Source organism: Labeo rohita, chromosome 16 (assembly GCF_022985175.1).
Source record: "Labeo rohita strain BAU-BD-2019 chromosome 16, IGBB_LRoh.1.0, whole genome shotgun sequence".
NCBI lineage: Eukaryota > Metazoa > Chordata > Actinopteri > Cypriniformes > Cyprinidae > Labeo > Labeo rohita.
Genome location: NC_066884.1, coordinates 16,246,230 through 16,265,811, shown reverse-complemented (window position 1 = coordinate 16,265,811; position 19,582 = coordinate 16,246,230). Strand labels below are relative to the sequence as shown.

General features: G+C 34.6%; 1 protein-coding gene across 1 annotated transcript; it reads left to right on the top strand.

Annotated features, from left to right (window-relative positions):
• The first annotated feature begins 12,434 nt into the window (after nt 1-12,434).
• On the top strand, nt 12,435-18,509 carry hapln2 (hyaluronan and proteoglycan link protein 2). Its single transcript, XM_051130510.1, has 6 exons — nt 12,435-12,559; nt 12,642-12,739; nt 12,849-13,208; nt 13,420-13,536; nt 14,553-14,735; nt 16,803-18,509. The coding sequence occupies exons 2-6, from the start codon at nt 12,646-12,648 to the stop codon at nt 17,078-17,080; spliced, it is 1,032 nt and encodes a 343-aa protein (XP_050986467.1). The 5' UTR covers nt 12,435-12,559; nt 12,642-12,645; the 3' UTR covers nt 17,081-18,509.
• The last annotated feature ends 1,073 nt before the right edge of the window (nt 18,510-19,582 follow it).

Here is a 19,582-nt window from a genome sequence, read left to right as displayed (position 1 = left end):
TTCTGTTCTGCTCACCAAGCCTGCCTTTATTTGATCCAAAATACAAAAGCAGTAAAATTGTGAAATATTTTTACTATTTAAAATTACTGCTTTCTATTTGAATACACTTTAAAATATAATTTATTCCTGTGTCCAGAGCCAAATTTCAGCTTCATTACTCCAGTCTTCATTGTCACATGATCCTTGCTAATTTGCTATTATTATTATTGTTGTTGTTGTTGTTGTTGTTATCAATACACTACACTATTCAAAAAGCTTGGAATCAGTAATTTTATTTAGCAAGGATGGTTTAAATTGATCAAAAGTGATGATAAAGACATTTACAATGTTACAAAAGATTTCTATTTCAGATAAATGCTATTTTTCTGAACTTTCTATTCATCAAAGAAACCTGAAAAAATTCTACTCTGCTGTTCTCAACATAATAATAACTGTTTTTTGAGCAGCAAATCAGAATATTAGAATGATTTCTGAAGGATCACGTGACTGGAGTAATGATGCTAAAAATTCAGCTTTGAAATCACAAGAATAAAGTACATTTCAAAATATATTTAAATAGAAAACAGTTATTTTAAATAGTAAAAATATTTCAGAATTGCACTGTTTTTCCGTATTTTGGTTCAAATAAATGCAGGCATGGTGAGCAGAAGAGACTTTTTTTAAAAAAAACATTAAAAATCTTACTGTTCAAAACCTTTGACTTGTAGTGTATATATCTACACATACACTAAAGTTTGGTTTGGTAGGATTTTTTAATGTTTTTGAAAGACATCTCCCTTAAATATTTGATCAAAAATAAAGTAAAAACAGTTCTATTGTGAAATATTATTACAATTTAAATTAACAGTTTGTCACATGATCCTTTAAAAATTAGAACTTGCTCAAAAACATTTCCTATTATTCTTAATGTTGAAAAATGTTGTTCTGATCAATATTTTTGGGGAAACCATGATACTTTTTCAGGATGCTGAAAAAAAATAGAAATTTAATAGAAAGTTCAAAAGAACATTTATTTTAACTTTTTGTAACAATGTAAAAAAAAAAAAAACTTTACTGTCACAAATTTCTGTCCGAATCAAAGTACACATTTCTCTCAAAACAATCTTACCGATGCCAAACATTTTAATTGCACTGTCTATATATGTTACATAATAGTGCAAAATAATATAATAATAATTCCACTGGCTGGTATAACTGTTTCTAAATTCACAGGAATCATTTACACTGTGATGTTTATACAACACAGCTGATAAAGGCCTACAAAGAAAAGCTACTAATCCGGCTCTCTGGCTGGGCAACTTAAGGGCAACTTAAAGGAAAACGTACAAAAAAAAGAGGGTTTAATCACACTCTTACGGCTGAAGTATGATAAGAGGGTGAGAAGTAATTCTACACGCTTTGGAAACAAAATAAACAAGAAAGTGCTACCTTTTTGTTGGAATGAGTTACTCCCCAAACTGCCAAATTGAAGACTAATTTGTAGGTTTCGACTAAAGATTGCAAACTATTTTGTCTGTGGTTTAACTTGCATAGATTAATTGATTAGACTAAAGTGTGCTAATCAAGAAAATATGGTCAATTTTAATTTCATGTGGCCTTTAACAAGCTGACAAAATGGTAACAGCTTCATGAAAAATAAGAACTATTTAGGCAACGCTAAACCCATCAAATGTCAACAATGCCTGACTTTTGATCTCTTTCACCTCTGCTTTAATCTATGAGTAGCTGAAGAGCGCTGGGTTTACAAACATCTGTGTGTACAAGTCCTTTCTCAGATCTCACTTTTCTCTTTCAGACTGAAGCTTTGAAGCTGGAATTTCAGGTACTAATGTATCAAGCTCAGAAATAGTGGGTTGGAGTTGAAGTATGAAAAGGAGACAGATGCATCTGTAGGAAATAATATGATACATGCACACTCTCCTATCTTAAGTGCTTTTAAAGACGATTGAGAAAAAATAAAACAACAAAGCCAAACGAAAGGAGCAGTGTAACTTTCAACAACAGAAGTTTTAACATGACAAACACTCTCTGTGTGAACCAGCACATTTGTACACCAGAGGGAAATTCACAGTGCGGGAAAAATCAAGTCAAACCTGCACTCCCACTAAAGTCTGTCACTGCTTTGGGTGCAAAAGACAAAACTGAACAATTCTTGAGCGTTAAAACAGGTGAACTTGGCGGTAAAGGCCTGTAGCTAAATCTGTAGAAGATAACGCCACTTCTATGAGATTCTTTTCGCTATCAACAAAGCTACTGCCCAGTGGGGTCTGTAGAAAGATCTCGAGATCTCATACTCCAGGATTCCTGTACAAGCAGCTACACGCCCTGGCACACACACACATTCATCATCTGATACAGTACGAGGAAATAACAGTTAACTTAAATTATAACCAGTGAACCGCTAAATGTCATTCAGACACTGCGTTTATATAACTGGCATGAAAAAAATGCCAAGTGTTCTCTTTCTGACAAAGGGAAAATAACATTGTTTATCCAATGATGAAGAGCTAAAGTAACCATTAAAGAAGATAACAAAAATTATTGTGTTGCATCATTGCAGGACAACTGTAAAGAATGTCTCATTTAAAATATTGTTAACAGTCAAATTATTTTAACACAGCTACTCATAGGAAGTCATATCTGAACCTATTACTTTATGTATTAACTAGGAGTGAGTGACCTCCTAAAACTGTTTAGAAACATCAACAAACGTCTTATATTGACAGTAAACAAACAGGGAGCCTAAGTGCCCCTCTTCGAGTCAGAGAGCAGCTTGAGGGTAAGGACAGGGCATGACAAGTCATTTCACCTTGTCTCTTTAACTCAGTCTTTAACTGATAAAATGTTTGCACACTCATTTCATGCTATGGGGGTCTTGGGCATGTGATTCTGTAACAAGCACCTAATATATGAGATCAAGTTGCGCATACAAATATATTGCAGTGTCCTTTTATATCTATGTTCATGTAATAGGCTACAATTCATCTCTTTCTTCACAATTTGACTTCATCCTAAAATAGTAACAATAATAAAAAAAAACTTTGCTTTCTCTATCCTTAATCTATGGAAGCTCTTTTCTGCCACTGAATAAAAAATAACTTTTTTACCTCACAATTCTGACTTTTTTTCTTGGAATTGTAAGATATAAACTTGTAACTGTGTGTTGTATAGTCAGAATTGTGATATATAAACTTGCAATTCCAACTTGCAAAATTATGCAATTCTAAGAATTGTACGTTTAAATCACGCAATTCTGACCTTATAACTCGCAATTGCAAATTTATATCTCACAATTCTGACTTTATAACACACAATTGCAAATTTATATCTTATAATTCTGCGAAAAAAAGTCAGAATTGCGAATTTGTACCATGCAATTCTGAAAAAAAACAAGAGAATTACTTTTTTATTCAGTGGCAGAAACAGCCTTCCACATTAATCCCCCCATCTAGCTTGTACTAACCTGAACAATGCTTAAAAATTTGTATTACAAGCACTTCCTGTGTTTATTTGCCTTTATGATGAATTGCTTGTTGTATTCCTCAATTGTAAGTCCCTTTGGATAAACAATTCTTCCCATTTTCATATATATTTATATACATTTAAAAAGTATTTTTTTCTCTGATATATATGAAGAGTTCAGATGCAAAACCAGCTAAAAGTCATCACGGTCAAAAATGAGATAATGATACTGAGTGAATGCTCCTGACACATAGATGGATTGGGGCTTCTGCATCTGAACTCATATATATATATATATATATATATATATATATATACAATACCGTTCAAAAGTTTGGGGTCAGTAAGACTTGTAATAGTCTTTAAAGAAGACTTATGCTCATCAAGGTTGCATTTATTTGATTAAAAATATAGAAAAAAACAGTAATATTGCAAAATGTTTTTACAATATAAAATAATGTTTTTTATTTTAACATACTTTAAAATAGAATTTATTCCTGTGATGAAAAGCTGAATTTTTATCAGCTGTTACTCCGGTCTTAAGTGTCACATGATCCTTCAGAAATCATTCTAATATGCGGATTTATTATTAGAATGATCAATGTTGGATAATATCAACAGTTGTGCTGCCAAATGCAAAAGTCTTAGGCCACTAGTACTTTCATCAGCCAAAAAATGGTTTAAAGTCAGTTAAAGTCGGTCTTTTGCTGTAGTGTGTCAGTAGGAAATATCAGTTTACATTTCTAAACATTCATTTTGCCATTAATTATAATAATCCAGTGAGATTTTTGTATGGAGCACAGACTGTTGTCAGACTCCTTGTGCAAACAGAGATCTGATCTCTCCATCATTCACTCCATCTATCTTAAGAAACAGAAAAAACGGAGACAGACTAAATCCAGAAGAACTGTGGCATCATCTCCAAGATGCTTTAAGAGACCTACACTTACAAAGCTACAGTACTGTTGACAGTAAAATGTTTAGACAGTTAGGCAAATAAAATGAGGATGCTGTCAAAAACAATGTCTTAAATATATTTTCTTTATCAATGAACTTCTATTAACTAAAATCAGCATTTGATGTGACCATCCTTTGCATTTAAAGTAGCTTTTGCCCTAGGTGCACTTGTGCAGAGTTTTTCAGGTCGCTTTGCAGGTAGGTTATTTGAAACATCTTGGAGATGTTGAAACAGTTCTTCTGGATTTAGTCTGTTTCAGTTATCCTGTTTCTTCATGTCATTCCAGAGACAGACTGGATGATGGTGAGATCAGATGTCTGTGTGGAGCACTGGCTGTTGTCAGACTGCCTGTGCAAACAAAAATCTCACTAGATTATTACAATTAATGGCAATGAGCATTTTTGACATCCCTATGGAGACAATGAATAGGAATTATAATTGTGGAATTGAGGTAGCTGAAAAAGTGAGCAATCACCGTGTTATGAAAACCCTCCTGAGAATTTAAATGCGTCTGAAAGCTCCCCTTAACCCCCAGAGGATACATTAACCTCCACAACGGTTATCACTAACCTTACAGTAATTAGACATTAACCGATACGCAGTAATTATTAACAAACCTCAAGATTCTAATTATACAAAATATGTCTCAAATGGATATATAAAAGGACTAGACTCCATCCTGGTATGTTCAGTAATATACTAACGTTAATTAGACAGGGTTAATAGACTACAGTGAGGAAGATTTTCAACTTTAAAACTCGGCGACTGCCAAAATATCTATGAAATTTATGATACACGTTTTATGTACAGTTTACATATGATTACAATGAAGTATGGATTATATAACAGTGGTTTTACACATTACATACCTGCCTGGACGGGAAGAAGAGCTAACTTTCTTCAGAGTGCGTTTGTGAGTAACGTTACCAGCGTGTCGGTGGGGGAGGGGCGCGGCGCTACTGACACCCGCGAAAAGCTACTCACACGTTATTATTTTTAAAAATATCTTAATATATTTTTTTTAAATATTGGTTTAAAAATCAGTTTACTTGAGAAGTTTTGTTTCCCAGTGTAAATCCTGTTAAATGTATATTTATTTATTTATTTATTTATTTATTTATTTATTTATTTATTTATTTATTTCTCTGATGGTCACTGTTTCCTCAGAGGGGCTTAAAGGTGAGTGATGTTGTTTTCTTTATTTAAAAAGGTGGTACAACTTGATTAATTTCAGTACCCTAATAAAATCTGTTTTTATTTTACATGAAGCATGACATTTTATCTTATGTGAAAAAAAGCAGACATGTCTGAATGTGAATTGCAGATTTCTACAATGGACCCTTGTCACATTTACAGGGTTCACAGAAGCAGAAGCTGTCAAAGTTTGGTAAATGGAATGGAAATTTGTCCTAACAACAAAAGAAAAAAGAAAAAACCCACAGGAGTGTTTCTATGACTTTCCAAAAGACAGACTGAATGAATTAATGTATATATATATATACATATATATATATATATATATATAAAATATATATAAAATAAGTTTTCAATGATAGATTTACAGTGTTTATTGTAACTGTGGAAACGCATCATCACAATGTAAAAAAAAGTCTGATGTTGCAACTGAAAAGCTTTGCATGATCTGTGATCAGCTGTGTGTCCAGGAAAGATACTGAACGTCATTCCAAACAATAGTGAAGCGTAAAAACCTAATGATCACGAGTTCTTTAAATCTTAAACACACAGGCACACCTCTTTACAACAGGAACCATCATTTGACAAATTATTTCTTTTTTTTTTGTGTGTTTGTTTTGTTACAGTAACCAAATGTAAGATTTCCACTTCCACATAAATATCATTTTTAAATGCAAAATCAAACATTGCGTAAGACCCCCTCCTCACCCTCCGTTCCCTAAAAATCAAATTCTTGCCAAAACTGCCATAAGCATGCCATGCATGCAATAGATTGCTGTGAAGTGTGAGTTTGTGTCACTTGATCTTTCCACTTCATCTTTGTGAGATAACACAATCAAATGATCAGTGAGCATAAATAGGGGGTTGGGGCGGGGGGTGATAAACTGATAAACATATAGGTGACAGAAGCAGCTTCAGGAGACGCCAGCCAAGATCCCACAAGATAAGAACATGACCTGCCGTTACATAACAGACACATACATAGCTTCAAATACAAATCAACAGACACTGAATATAGCAGAAAGGGAGAAAAAGAGAGAGTGCTTATTATGCATTAAAAAATACTGAATCAGGATAGTGTTTCTCTATAAACACAGTACTTTTTAACTTCTGTTCTCTTTTTCACACAGTTGCTCAATCCTGCCCTGGTCTTGTGCGTTCTGAAGGCCCCTCGCTTCAGGGAGCTATAGGTGAGCATTGAGATGTGTGTGAGTGAGATTCCATTCATGTGTGAGTGAAAGAGAATGAGATTTCTATCTAGATGTGTGACTGTCACATGGAAGCACGTGCCCAAAAAAATTCTCCACAAAAATGTCAACCATCAGCAGTTTTACAGACAGAGGTTTGACGTCTGGGATAGAGAGAATAAAAAAGAATTTACAGCATAATGATAATTGCAACACCATAATTAAAACTTACGAAATTACGCTACTACATATTTTCATTTGTTTGGTGGAATCATCAGATGTACATGTGAGCCAAAGCACTGCAGGTGCTGTTTTAGTGCTGTACAGAAACCTCAAACCCCAGCATGAGTAAACTCGAAAAATTTAAATAAAATTAAATTATAATAATTAATGTATTAACTAATATAAACTAATAATGAACAACAGCATTTATTAACCTTTGTTAATGATAGTCACTAAAACATTTAGGTAATAAATGAAATGAAATCAACATTAGCTAATGAATTAACTAACATGAATGAACAATGATCAGTACATTACACTATTAATGTTAAAAATACAGTTGTTCATTGTGTGTTCATGTTAGTTTACAGTTCATTAACTAATGTTAACAAGCACAACTTATGATTTTTAATAATGCATTAGCATAAATGCTGAAATTAACTTTAACTAAGATGTATAAATGCTGTAGAAGCTAACATTAACGAATGAACCATATTGTAAAGTGTTACCAATTAATTTAACTATGTGCATTAAAAATGTATTTAAATTAATTTTGTTAACAACTTTATGCTAACATGCAACTTTGATTGAATAATGTATTAGTAAATGGTAGTAAATAGTAAATAGTAAATCATTAATTAAGATTAATAAATGCTGCATAAGTATTGTTCATGTTAACTAACAAATTAAACCTTATTTTAAAGAGTTAACAAAAAATGCACATAACCATGCGACCAATTTCTAAAAGATCATTTAGACAGATTGTAAGATTAGTCTTGAATTAAATTAAATTGCTAATATTTTTTTTTTAAATTGCTTGCATTTTTAACTAAATTTCATGTTTTATTTGCGTTGTTTAATTTTATTCATATAATAATTCACTTTTTTTTTATTAAATGTCACGTTTTCATTACATTTTTGTATTTTATTATTTCTTGTGGATTTATTTTCATGATTTAATATCATGAGCTTTAATATCATGTGCTTGCGTTTTATGCTGGTAAAACCTGAACAGGTGTGTTTCTACACTGCAGACTTTAGATGTGAATGAATGCTACAGTCCCTCTCCAGAACTTTATCTGATCAGAAGCCAGCGCCAATCAACTATAAGAATCTCAAACTAGTGGCAGACAATGAACATATGACCGAAAAGAGAATGAAATGGCTATTCATAGAGGAATGTATGAAGATAGCAGTCTTATCAGTCAGCCCGCCAGGGACTGCAGACTCAATTGCAAGAACAGAATTCCTGCTGATAAAACGAGTGTAAAACTGCCCAGAGATGTTCCTGTCAGGAGCTGTCAACTGCTGTAACTCAAAGAAAGTGGGTTTCAACCATTCAAGAGGTGTACACAACATGTACACAAAACACACACACACAAAGAGAACAAAATATGCAATGGCAAGAGAATTCTTTCATTCTCATAACCTAAGACAATACAAAAAGGAATCAGTGAGTAAAATCAGTAAAATAAAGGTTTAATAATTGATATAAAGGAAAAAAAACACATGCAATCAACAAAAATACAAAGGAAAATCAATTATCTTGCAGAATTTTTTTAATTTGTTAGCTCTACACCAAATTGCCCCGGTAATGTGATATTCTGTGTGGGCATGAAAGAGAATAAATGAATTAATATTACAACTTCACTTAGCTCTTGAAACAACATAATAAAGTTATCCGGCCACACTGGACACCTGAAAAGCTCTTTTATCACATTGTTGAATCTGTAGTGTTTGACTCCAGCTAGACTGAACCTGGTTTGCACTGTACACATTGTCACACTTCATGTTGGTTAACACCTGACTAACCTGCTACTGTCTACATAGAGCAAGAACTAACATGTTTGGTTATGACAGACCCACATATACATATTTGATAAGGTATGGTGTTGATAATGGTGTGAAGCTTATAAACACGAAGAGGACAGACCTCGACACCTGCGTCTACAACGTGGAAGTAAGCCTACACTCTTAAAAATAAAGTTGCTTCATGATGCCATAGAAGAACCTTTTTTGTCTAAATGGTTCCATAAAGAACCTTTAACATCTGAATTTCTGTTTTACAAAAGGTTCTTTGTGGCGAAAGAAGGTTCTTCAGTTTATAAAAAGGTAAGAAAGAGATGTTCTTTAAAGAACCTTTAACTGAATGGTTCTTTATGGAAACAAAGTGGTTCTTCTATGGCATCACTGTGAAGAACCTTTTAAAGCACCTTTATTTTTAAGAGTGTATGCACGAGACTTACGGTTTGTTAGCCGCTAAAGGGAAATAATGAGAAGAATAACAACCTAAACGGTAAAACTGTCTGCACTACAAACCACTGTGTTCGTAATTAAGATAATACATTAAAATAACTTGATAAGTGATGATTTGGATGAGTCCAAAGTCAAGGTAGCTTTATGAACACTTTATGCTTCCATGCTGAGCTTTATAGAAATGCTGATTTCCTATTCCAGCAGGACTTTAGCACCTGCCCACAGTGCCAAAACCACTCCAAGTGGTTTGCTGACCATGATATTATTGTGCTTGATTGGCCAACCAACATGCCTGACCTGAATCCCATTGAGAATCTATGGGATATTTTCAAGAGAAAGATGAGAAACAGTCGATCCAACAATGAACAGGCAATCTGAAGGCTCAATAGTGCCTCAGCAGTGCCACAGGCTGATCGCTTCCATGCCACTCCCTGCTGATGCTGTAATTTGTGCTGTCGACCAAGTATTGAGTGCATAAATAAACATCCTTTGAAGAACTTGAACTTTTCTGTTCTGCAAATCCATTTTTTGATTGATCTTAGGAAATATTCTAATATTTTGAGTTATTGGATTTTTGACTTTTATGAGCTGTAAGCTCTAATCATCATAATTAAAACAAAAAAACCTTTTAAAATGTTTTATTTCTAGAATCTAGAATATATGAACGTTGCAGTTTTTGAAATAAGTTACAAACAAAAAATGAACTTTTTTTTTTACAATATTCAAATTTTTGAGATACACCTGTATATGGGAACTATTCTTTCAAATAATCAGATTTCCATGAACACGGTAATACAATACTGCTAGAAGTTGTTTGATGATTCAAAAGATATAGGACTCCAAGCAAAATGGTACATGAAGGTGGCAGTGGGGGGGTGGGGGGCTGAGCCACAAGAAAAATAGCAAGCCTGGGCTTGACATCAGAGTTAGGCAAAACGGTTATCCTTTGGGGTGAGTCTGTCATTTGTCAAGCACTATCTTGTGTAACTGAGAGCACATGCATCATTGGAACTACACAACCTTGACTCAAACCCCACTTTCCCAGGGGCTCGGTTAACATGAGGTTAAAAATGAGCTTGGGTATGTGTTTATGTGCACGTGCACTTGAGGGGAGGGATGAGAGTCATCACTAATCATCTATGCATGCCGGATTTCCCTAAAGCTTTCTTAAATTAGTCAATAAATAATAATTTGTTTAATAGGTTTAGAACTAATATAGAAGACTGGGAGTGAGTGAAAGAGATGAAAATAGACAGAGTGAGACAAAGGTCATCTAGACATGCCTTTGTGAGCACAAACAGTGGAAAATGACAAAAAGAGCCATTGATGCAGCAGCACAATGCAGAGTACACTGACAAACGCTTGAATCCCATTATACCGCTTTCCCTCCAACTGCTTGTTTCCTTTTCGTGTTTGCATGCTCACTGCTGCCCGTAGGTCAGTGCTGGGGAGTTTAGTGACAAAGCTGTCATTGTGCTCACTGGTTAGAGAGAGAGACAGAGAGAAAGAGAGCACAAACTATGGCCCATTCCACTTCCTCTTTCTGTTCCGGCCTGGTCAACTATGGCTAAAACTGAATGGTCATGCAAACACTGACAACACAATCTAAACAGTCTAGTCAGATTGCATTAAATTTTTGACCTCTTAAAATAACCACGTAGTGACTAGGAAAAAGGGTTGTTATTGTTAACTAACACTAAAATAATGATAATTAAATGTTACTTGAAATAAATGGTAACTGAAATAAAGCATACAAAAGCTTAATCTTTTTTATTTTATTTTTATTTCAGCCAGCTGGAAACATTTCTCATTTTCATTTAGTAGTTTAGTAACTTGACATACTAAAATGAAGAAACTAAAATAAAAATGAATGAAAACTACAGACACAAAAAACGGACTAAAATACACAACAAAATTACTAAGATTTTGAATAAAATTACAATTAAAACAGAAAATATAACAAATTATTAATAAAAACTATAATAGTATTTCAGTGATACTGAAATAGCACTGGCAGGTCACTTTCTTTGCTCAAAAGGTTTTTATTACCTTAATTAAATAGAACTATTAAATAATAATAACAATAATAAAAAATATTAAATAAAAAATATAAATGGACACAATATTAAAAACTAAGATAAAAAGTATAAAAACGAATGTATTATATATGGCAAACACACTTTTCCAACAAAATATTTAGCAAAAAATTATTTGTGACCCTGGACCACAAAACCAGTCTTAAGTAGCATGGGTATATTTGTAGCAATAGCCAAAAATACACTGTATGGGTCAAAATGATTGATTTTTCTTTTATGCTAAAAATCATTAGGATATTAATTAAAGATCATGTTCAATGAAGATATTGTGTAAATTTGCTACTGTAAATATATCAAAACTTAATTTTTGATTAGTAATATGCATTGTTAAGAACTTCATTTGGACAACTTTAAAGGTGTTTTTCTCAGCAATTTAATTTTTTTTTTTTTGCACCCTTAGATTCCAGATATTCAAATAGTTGTATCTCGGCCAAATATTGTCCTATCCCAACAAACCACACATCAATATATACATCGTACATCTTATTTATTCAGCTTTCAGATGATGTATAAATCTCAATTTCAAAAATTCACCCATATATATACACTTTTGTGGTCCAGGGTCACATTTGTTCACAATGGAGACAAAAAGTATTTGGACACTTTCTCATTATCAAATGTTAGTGGATCATGATCATAGCTGATGTAATGAAGTACCCCTGTGGTTTTTGACTGAGAACAGTAAAATTAGTTCTAATTAGAAACCAGATATTTTGTATCTATATTTTTTTTAATTTTTAAGTGTCACTTGAGTGTACAAAAAAGGGGGGCCACTGACGTTGTCTGGTTTCTGGCAGACAACATGCTTAATCACCTAATGAGCTTCTAAATTCCTCTGCTTTCTCAACAGAAACACACTGTGTGGGCTTGAAAATGACATTTTTAACCCCAGCACCTTTTATGACCGCCACAAAAATGTGAAGTTGCCTCCATCATCCGAGGTTTCCTGGTTTCAGGCGTTCCTACTCTGTCTTTCAGAGAAGAGTCACTGAAAGGAACAATGAGAGTCAGTGTGATCCTCATTAACATCTGGAGCAGAGGAGAAAAAGCCTGCGTACACACCCAACACTTGTCAGATGACCCTGATCCGTGTGTTTCTACACTGCAACCAGAGCACAAGAAAACTAGATTACTGCCATGGACTTTTTCTGGATGTCCTTTTTCAATTGAGGAAGAAGACTAAGGTGAGACTTCTTCCTTTCCTCACAGCTTTCTGTTTGAATCAAATATCAATTCAACAATAATCATGATTATTGTGTTGTTTAGGGAAATGGTGAAATCCACAATGGACTTTATTGCTGTGCTAGTGATTTCAGCCTGTTTCTTCTCTTGGATCTCAGCAAAATACCACCACCATAATCAGGGTAATAACATTTTCAAACTTTAGTTGATATGAGAGACTTTGTGATTACAATACAAACATGATTTGAAAGCCTTTACAACACATAATATTAAATTACACTTTTTTTCTAGACAAGGACAAAGAGTTAAAATACCTCTTGGAGCCTCTGGTATATGCTGAGGTCACTGCTCGACGTGGACACGCAGTTGTTTTGCCTTGTGTGATGAAGTTCAAACCACCGCACTACAGAGTAAAGTGGACTAAAATCGAACCCCCTAGTCAGGGAGTGGAAAACATAGTGCTAATAACAAATGGAAATGCGGATAAGCAGTATGGCTCAGTCGGGCCTCGGGCGTCTCTCCTGCGCGCACATAACCTGGATGTTTCTCTCCGTCTTACTGACCTGGAGCTGGAAGATGATGGCAGCTACCGCTGTGAACTGATTAATGGAATTGAGGATGAAAGTGTTATTATTAGACTGAGAATTGAAGGTAGGACAGGCTGACAATCAGTCATAATCTTTTTGATTTAAATTTTGTGCACACCGATCAACAGTAAATAATATTAACAATAATAATTATTATTACTCCTCGTCTTCTTCTTAAATAATTAGTAAATGATGCTCAGTCCCAAATATGTTTACATATATTAAATATATTCATATACATTAATATATTAATTATAATTGGCCATGTATTTCAGGTGTTGTATTTCCTTATCAGAGCCACCATGGTCGGTACAGATTTACTTTCTTTGATGCTAAAGAAGCTTGTGCTGAACAGGATGCAACACTTGCCACTTACAAGCAGCTTTACAGAGGTAAAAATATTACTTCACCTTAAAAGAGAACTCCACTTCAAGAACCACAATTTACAAATAATCTACTCACCCCCTTGTCATCCAAGATGTTCATGTCTTTCTGTCTTCGTAAAGAAATCATGTTTTTTGAGGAAAGCATTTCAGGATTTCTCTCCATATAATAGACTTCAATTGTGCCCCCGATTTTGAACTTCCAAAATGCAGTTTAAATGCAGCTTCAAAGGGCTCTAAATGATCCCAGCCGAGGAAGAAAAGGTCTTATCTAGGGAAACAATTAGTTATATCTTTCGAAAAATAAAAATGTGCGTACTTTTTAAGCACAAAAGCTTGTGTAGCACTTGCTCTGGGATGCGCGTGCATGACGCTACATACTATGAAGTCATGTCTAAGTTCATCGTCTGTGTACTCCGGCTCAAAAAGGTAGGATATGGCGAAAAAATACATCTCATTTTCTCCTACAACTTCAGAATCATCCGACATCGTTGTACCTTTTTGTTTGTAAACAGCGTTTGACTTTCTTGCACTTCCTTAGTCTTTGCGCATTTGCTTTGTAAACACTGTGATTATTATGTGATTCTGTAGCGTCGTGGACGCGCATCCCAGAGCTAGTGCTACACGAGCTTTTGTGCTTAAAAAATATGCAAATTTTTATTTTTTGGAAAAATTGGCCGATCGTTTCGCTAGATAATACCCTTCTTCCTTGGCTGGGATTGTTTAGAGCCCTTTGAAGCTGAATTTAAACTGCATTTTAGAAGTTCAAAATTGGGGGAACAATGGAAGTTCATTATATGGAGAAAAATGTTTTCCTCAAAAACCATAATTTCTTTACAACTGAAGACAGAAAGATATGAACATCTTCAAGGGGGTGAGTAAATTATTTGTAAATTGTTGTTCTGGAAGTGGACTTCTCCTTTAACATGCACCTTTGAGCAATACTGGCCAAAGTTTTTTTTTTAATTCCCAAAGACTGTTATGTGCTTACCTGTATTATTTCTGTGATACTCTTTTGTATGCAGCCTGGACTGAAGGGTTGGACTGGTGCAATGCTGGATGGCTGAGCGATGGAACTGTCAATTACCCAGTCCTGCACCCACGGCCAGCTTGTGGAGGGGATCTTTTATCAGGGATCCGAAGTTACGGGCCCCGTCACAAAACACGGGAGCACTACGATGCTTTCTGCTTCACCTCGACTACTAAGGGTCAGTGAATGGGAAATTTGCTGTGATGGAGATTAGAATGGGATTAGGATGATGACAAAAATATTTTTAAAAAATTACAAAAACTTTTAATAATGTTAGGACAGAGGTTTTCCTACATACAGTATGTTAAATTGTTTTAAAACTACCATTCTGAAGTTTGGGGTTAGTATGGATTTTTTTTTTTAAAGAAAAGAATACTATAAGTTAACACCGTTGCATTAAATTGATCAAAAGTAACAGGTAAAGACATTTATAATGTTACAAAATATCACAGTTTCCACATAAATATTAGGCAGAACAACTGTTTTCAGCATTGATAATAATAAGAAATGAAGAATCATGTGACACTGATGACTAAACAGTGGTGTGCAGTGGTGACTGAAATGAGCGGGCAAAGTTCCCTTTTTTTTTTTTTTTTTAAATCAAGTGTAAATTTATGTCCCACAGCCGTATTTTGACATAACGAAGAGGTTATATCTAAGTATGTGAGTTGTTTACTTACTTTTTAATATTAGTCTTCCCATCAACGCCTTTATATTGTTCATCCAGACTGATTCGCAACCACACACAAACACAAGAGGCGGGGTTTATCGCATTTTAGGGGGTCTGTTAAAACTCAAGGGGCTCAGGAAAGGTGAGAGAGACACAGACTCCAGGGTTGCCAGGTTTTCACAACAAAACCCACCCAACTGCTACTCAAAACTAGCCCGTGTTTTGGTGGAGGGTCCCTGGTAAAAAGGGCCATAAATATGTTATTGGGGTCACTTCAACCCACAGCAACAGTGTTAAAGTAACCCAATTCTGCAGGAAAATTGCCTGCTGGTGTCACTGTTGGACAACGTTTCTTTAAGAAAAACGAGTGATTTATACATTTTTTTAATGTTATATTTTGTAATATTCACGTTGTTTTATTTTTGTACTACAATTTTTTGTCATCCAAAATATGGAGGAGACACTGCCTCTCTTGCCTCCTGGCTGAAGTAATGATGCTGAAAATTCAGCATTTTAAAATCTATTAAAATGGAAAACAGATTTTTTTAAATCACAGTATTATTTAATATTATTTATTACTGTTTTACTGTGTTTTGATAAAATAAATGGTGCTCATAGAACACTTCTTTTATAAAATAAAAAAATCCCAAATTTTTAAATAGTAGTGTGTAATATGTGACCCTGGGCCACAAAACCAGTCATAAGGATCAATATTTAGAATATTTTGCTGAATAAACAAGCTTTCTATTGATGTATGGTTTGTTATGATAGGACAATATTTGGCCTTTACACAACTATTTGAAAATCTGGAATCTGAGGGTGCAAAAAAATCAAAATATTGAGAAAATTGCCTTTAAAATTGTTCAAATTAAGTCCTTAGCAATGCATATTACTAATCAAAAATTAAATTTTGATATATTTACGGTAGGAAATTTACACAATCGTTACTTAAACCGGATCTTTATTTAATATCCTAATGATTTTTGGCATGAAAAAAAATCTATACTTTTGACCCATAAAATGTATTGTTGGCTATTGCTACAAATATACCCGTGCTACTTAAGACTGGATTTGTGGTCCAGGGTCACATATCTTTTTCCCAAACATCTGTGTCTAGATCCATGGTGATCCTTTCCTGAAACAATTATTGTTACGTTGGTATATAGTTAAACTGATACAGCGATGTATAGAAGGCATCTTCCCTACTAAACTGTTTCTGTTTAAAACAAAGGCCATCAGAAACACATTCACTGTTTGTTCCCAAAATAGACTAGAAGTAGCACACCCAATCAGCTCTGTTGTTTTTGTATTTAGGAAAGACAAAGAGACTGTTACTCTGTAGTGACATTTGAGCTCCCACTATGCCCACATGTTGAATATAGCACTGGAGAGTTGAATGTCAATAATGACAGAGTTACAGGAATTCCACCTAGAAAACGATTCACTTTGTTGTGCAGATCACAGCTGTTCTCTAAATGCAGTTACTGTACATACAAAATCATTATTCATTATTTCTATGTTGCATACATAAATACATAAATGTTTAAAGAATACCTCACTTTTTGCTTTTCCCAGGTTCTGTGTTCTTCATTCCCGGGCCGTTCAGTTTTGCCGAGGCTGAGCGTGCTTGCAAACGGGATGGTGCCAGTATAGCGAAGGTTGGTCAGATTTACTCATCTTGGAAGTTTCAGCAGCTTGACCACTGCGATGGAGGCTGGCTGCAGGATGGCAGTGTACGTTTCCCCATCATCAACCCAAGGGAGCACTGCGGAGGGATTGCAGAACCAGGGGTTCGTAGCTTTGGGTATCCCAGCAAAAGTTTGCGGCTTTATGGGGCTTATTGCTACAGGTAACTGCTCTATGTTTAGCTGTCTGGTAAATTTCTGCTACAGAATGTCTGCACTTGGCATACTGGCCTAAAAGTGAAGTCCCAAAAGAGATGCAGAACGTATCCTTCATTTGTGGACTGTAACAGTATGAGCGCCACTAGAGGCTCGCTGCAGGAAAGGGAATGTATGAGCTATACAGTTATCATTCTGGATTACAGCTAGCATTATCATACGTCTGGATTATATATAAGTTCATTTACTAAGCTTGTTTTAAAGCAGAACATTTTGAGTCCTGGGAAAACATGACTTTCAAATTAAGAGTGGATTGACACAAAGGCTTTACTCCTGCTTGAATAGCTGCTAGCTTGAAATGCTAACTCAATAGCTTTGACTAAAGCCGCACTGTATGTTTTAGCTGCACAGGCATTAAAGGAGAAGTTCACTTTCAGAACGAAAATTCACAGATAATTTACTCACCTCGTTCTTGTCATCCAAGATGTTTGTGTCTTTCTTTCTTTAGTCGATAAGACTATGCATTCACATCGCAGAGCCGAAACGAGACCTGCATTTAAGGTTAAAAACTATATAAATTGTCAATTTGTTTTGAAAATGACCGATCATTTTGCTAGATAAGACCTTCCTTGGCTGGGATCGTTTAAAGCCATTTGAAGCTGCATTTAAACTGCATTTTGGAAGTTCAAACTTGGAGGCACCATTGAAGTCCATTATTTGGAGAGAAATTCTGGAATTTTTTTCTTTAAGAAACAATTTCTTTACGACTGAAGAAAGAAAGACAAAAACATCTTGGATGACAAGGGGGTGAGTAAATTATCTGTAAATTTTTGTTCTGGAAGTGAACTTCTCGTTTAAATAAATAGCACTAAGAATAGTATGTATTCCAAGTCTAACAATTATTCAGTCACTGTATTTATAACAACATGCATATGCAGATTCCACAAGACTTTTATTTTTTAAATTAACGTTTTTTTCGTAAACTTGTCTAAAGGGAACATATTATCTTAAATGTTACATTGTTTAGCACCATATACCGGAAGGTGCCTTAGAGTTGGGTTTTTATTTATTTATTTTAACACTGTAAATGAACAAAATAGTAAGATTGCAAAATGTGTGAATAAAATTGCCAATGAAATATGAAATCTGTATTTATACATACTCATTTTTTGTGCCAATTCTAAAGTGTCATTTACAGTATAAGTTACATACACATGCACTATGTTTCAAAACTACAAAAAACAGTCAACTCAAAAGACAATGTCCCATAAACTATTTTTTTCAAAGTGTTTCACAAATAACAGGCGCACTATTAGTAATGCCAGTTAGAATATTAACCGCAGATTTGTTAAACTAATTCTTAGAAACACTTAAAGGAGAGGTTCACTTTCAGAACTTTCCTGATCATTTACTTACCCCCATGTCATCCAAGATGTTCATGTCTTTCTTTTTTCAGCCAAAAAGAATTTTTTTTTTTTTTCAAGAAAAACATTCCAGGTTTTGTCTCCTTATAGTGGACTACAATGGTGGCCAACAGGTTAAAGGTCCAAAATGCAGTTTCAATGCAGCTTCAAAGGGCTCGACACAATCCCAGCCGAGAAATAAAGGTCTTATCTAGCGAAACGATCATTTTCTAAGAAAAATACAAATTTATATACTTTTATAACCACAAATGCTTGTCTTGCACTGGCTCAACCTCAGGTAGGCAGAAGTACCGCCCCAGTGTTTTCAAAGCAGACGTGCGATGTTGAAGACGATTTTGAAGTTGGAGGAGAAAATTTGATTTTTTGTTTTACCTTTTCAACTGAAATACACAGACGAGGAATTAACCGCACATTACTTTTCCAGTGTGATTACACAATGCATCACAGACCTTGAGCAAGATGAGCATTTGTCGTTAAAAAGTATATAAATATTAATTTTTTAAAGAAAATAAGCGAACATTTCGCTAGATAAGACCCTTATTCCTCATCTGGGATTGTTTAGAGCCCTTTAAAGCAGCATTGAACTGCAGTTTAGGCCTTCAACCTGTTGGCCACCATTGAAGTCTATTATGTGGAGAAAAATCCTGGAATGTTCCAGGAATGGAAAGTCCTCAAAAACCTTAATTTCTTTGTGACTGAAGAAAGAAAGACATGAACATCTTGGATGACATGGGGGTGAGTAAATTGTTTTGGAAGTGAACTTCTCCTTTAAGGATACACACATATTCACATATGTAAGAAAATTCATAAACATGTCTTGTTGTGATAACTTTTTTTATTGTGATTGCTCCGATTGCTTGGAATGTGATTCATTTCATGTTTCTAGAGTGATAAAATACGCCCTGGTTTCAGGCCATCCAAAACTAAAATATGGATTTGTTAGTGATGGATCTCTCAAACAAATGAAACTGATAGTAGTCCACTGAAAATGGCTATCCTCCAGAGTACGATACAGACCTGAAAAACTGAGCACCAAGTCATAGAATGACCAGCTGTCTTTCCATAAAAAGACTCAACGTGGGTTATGAAG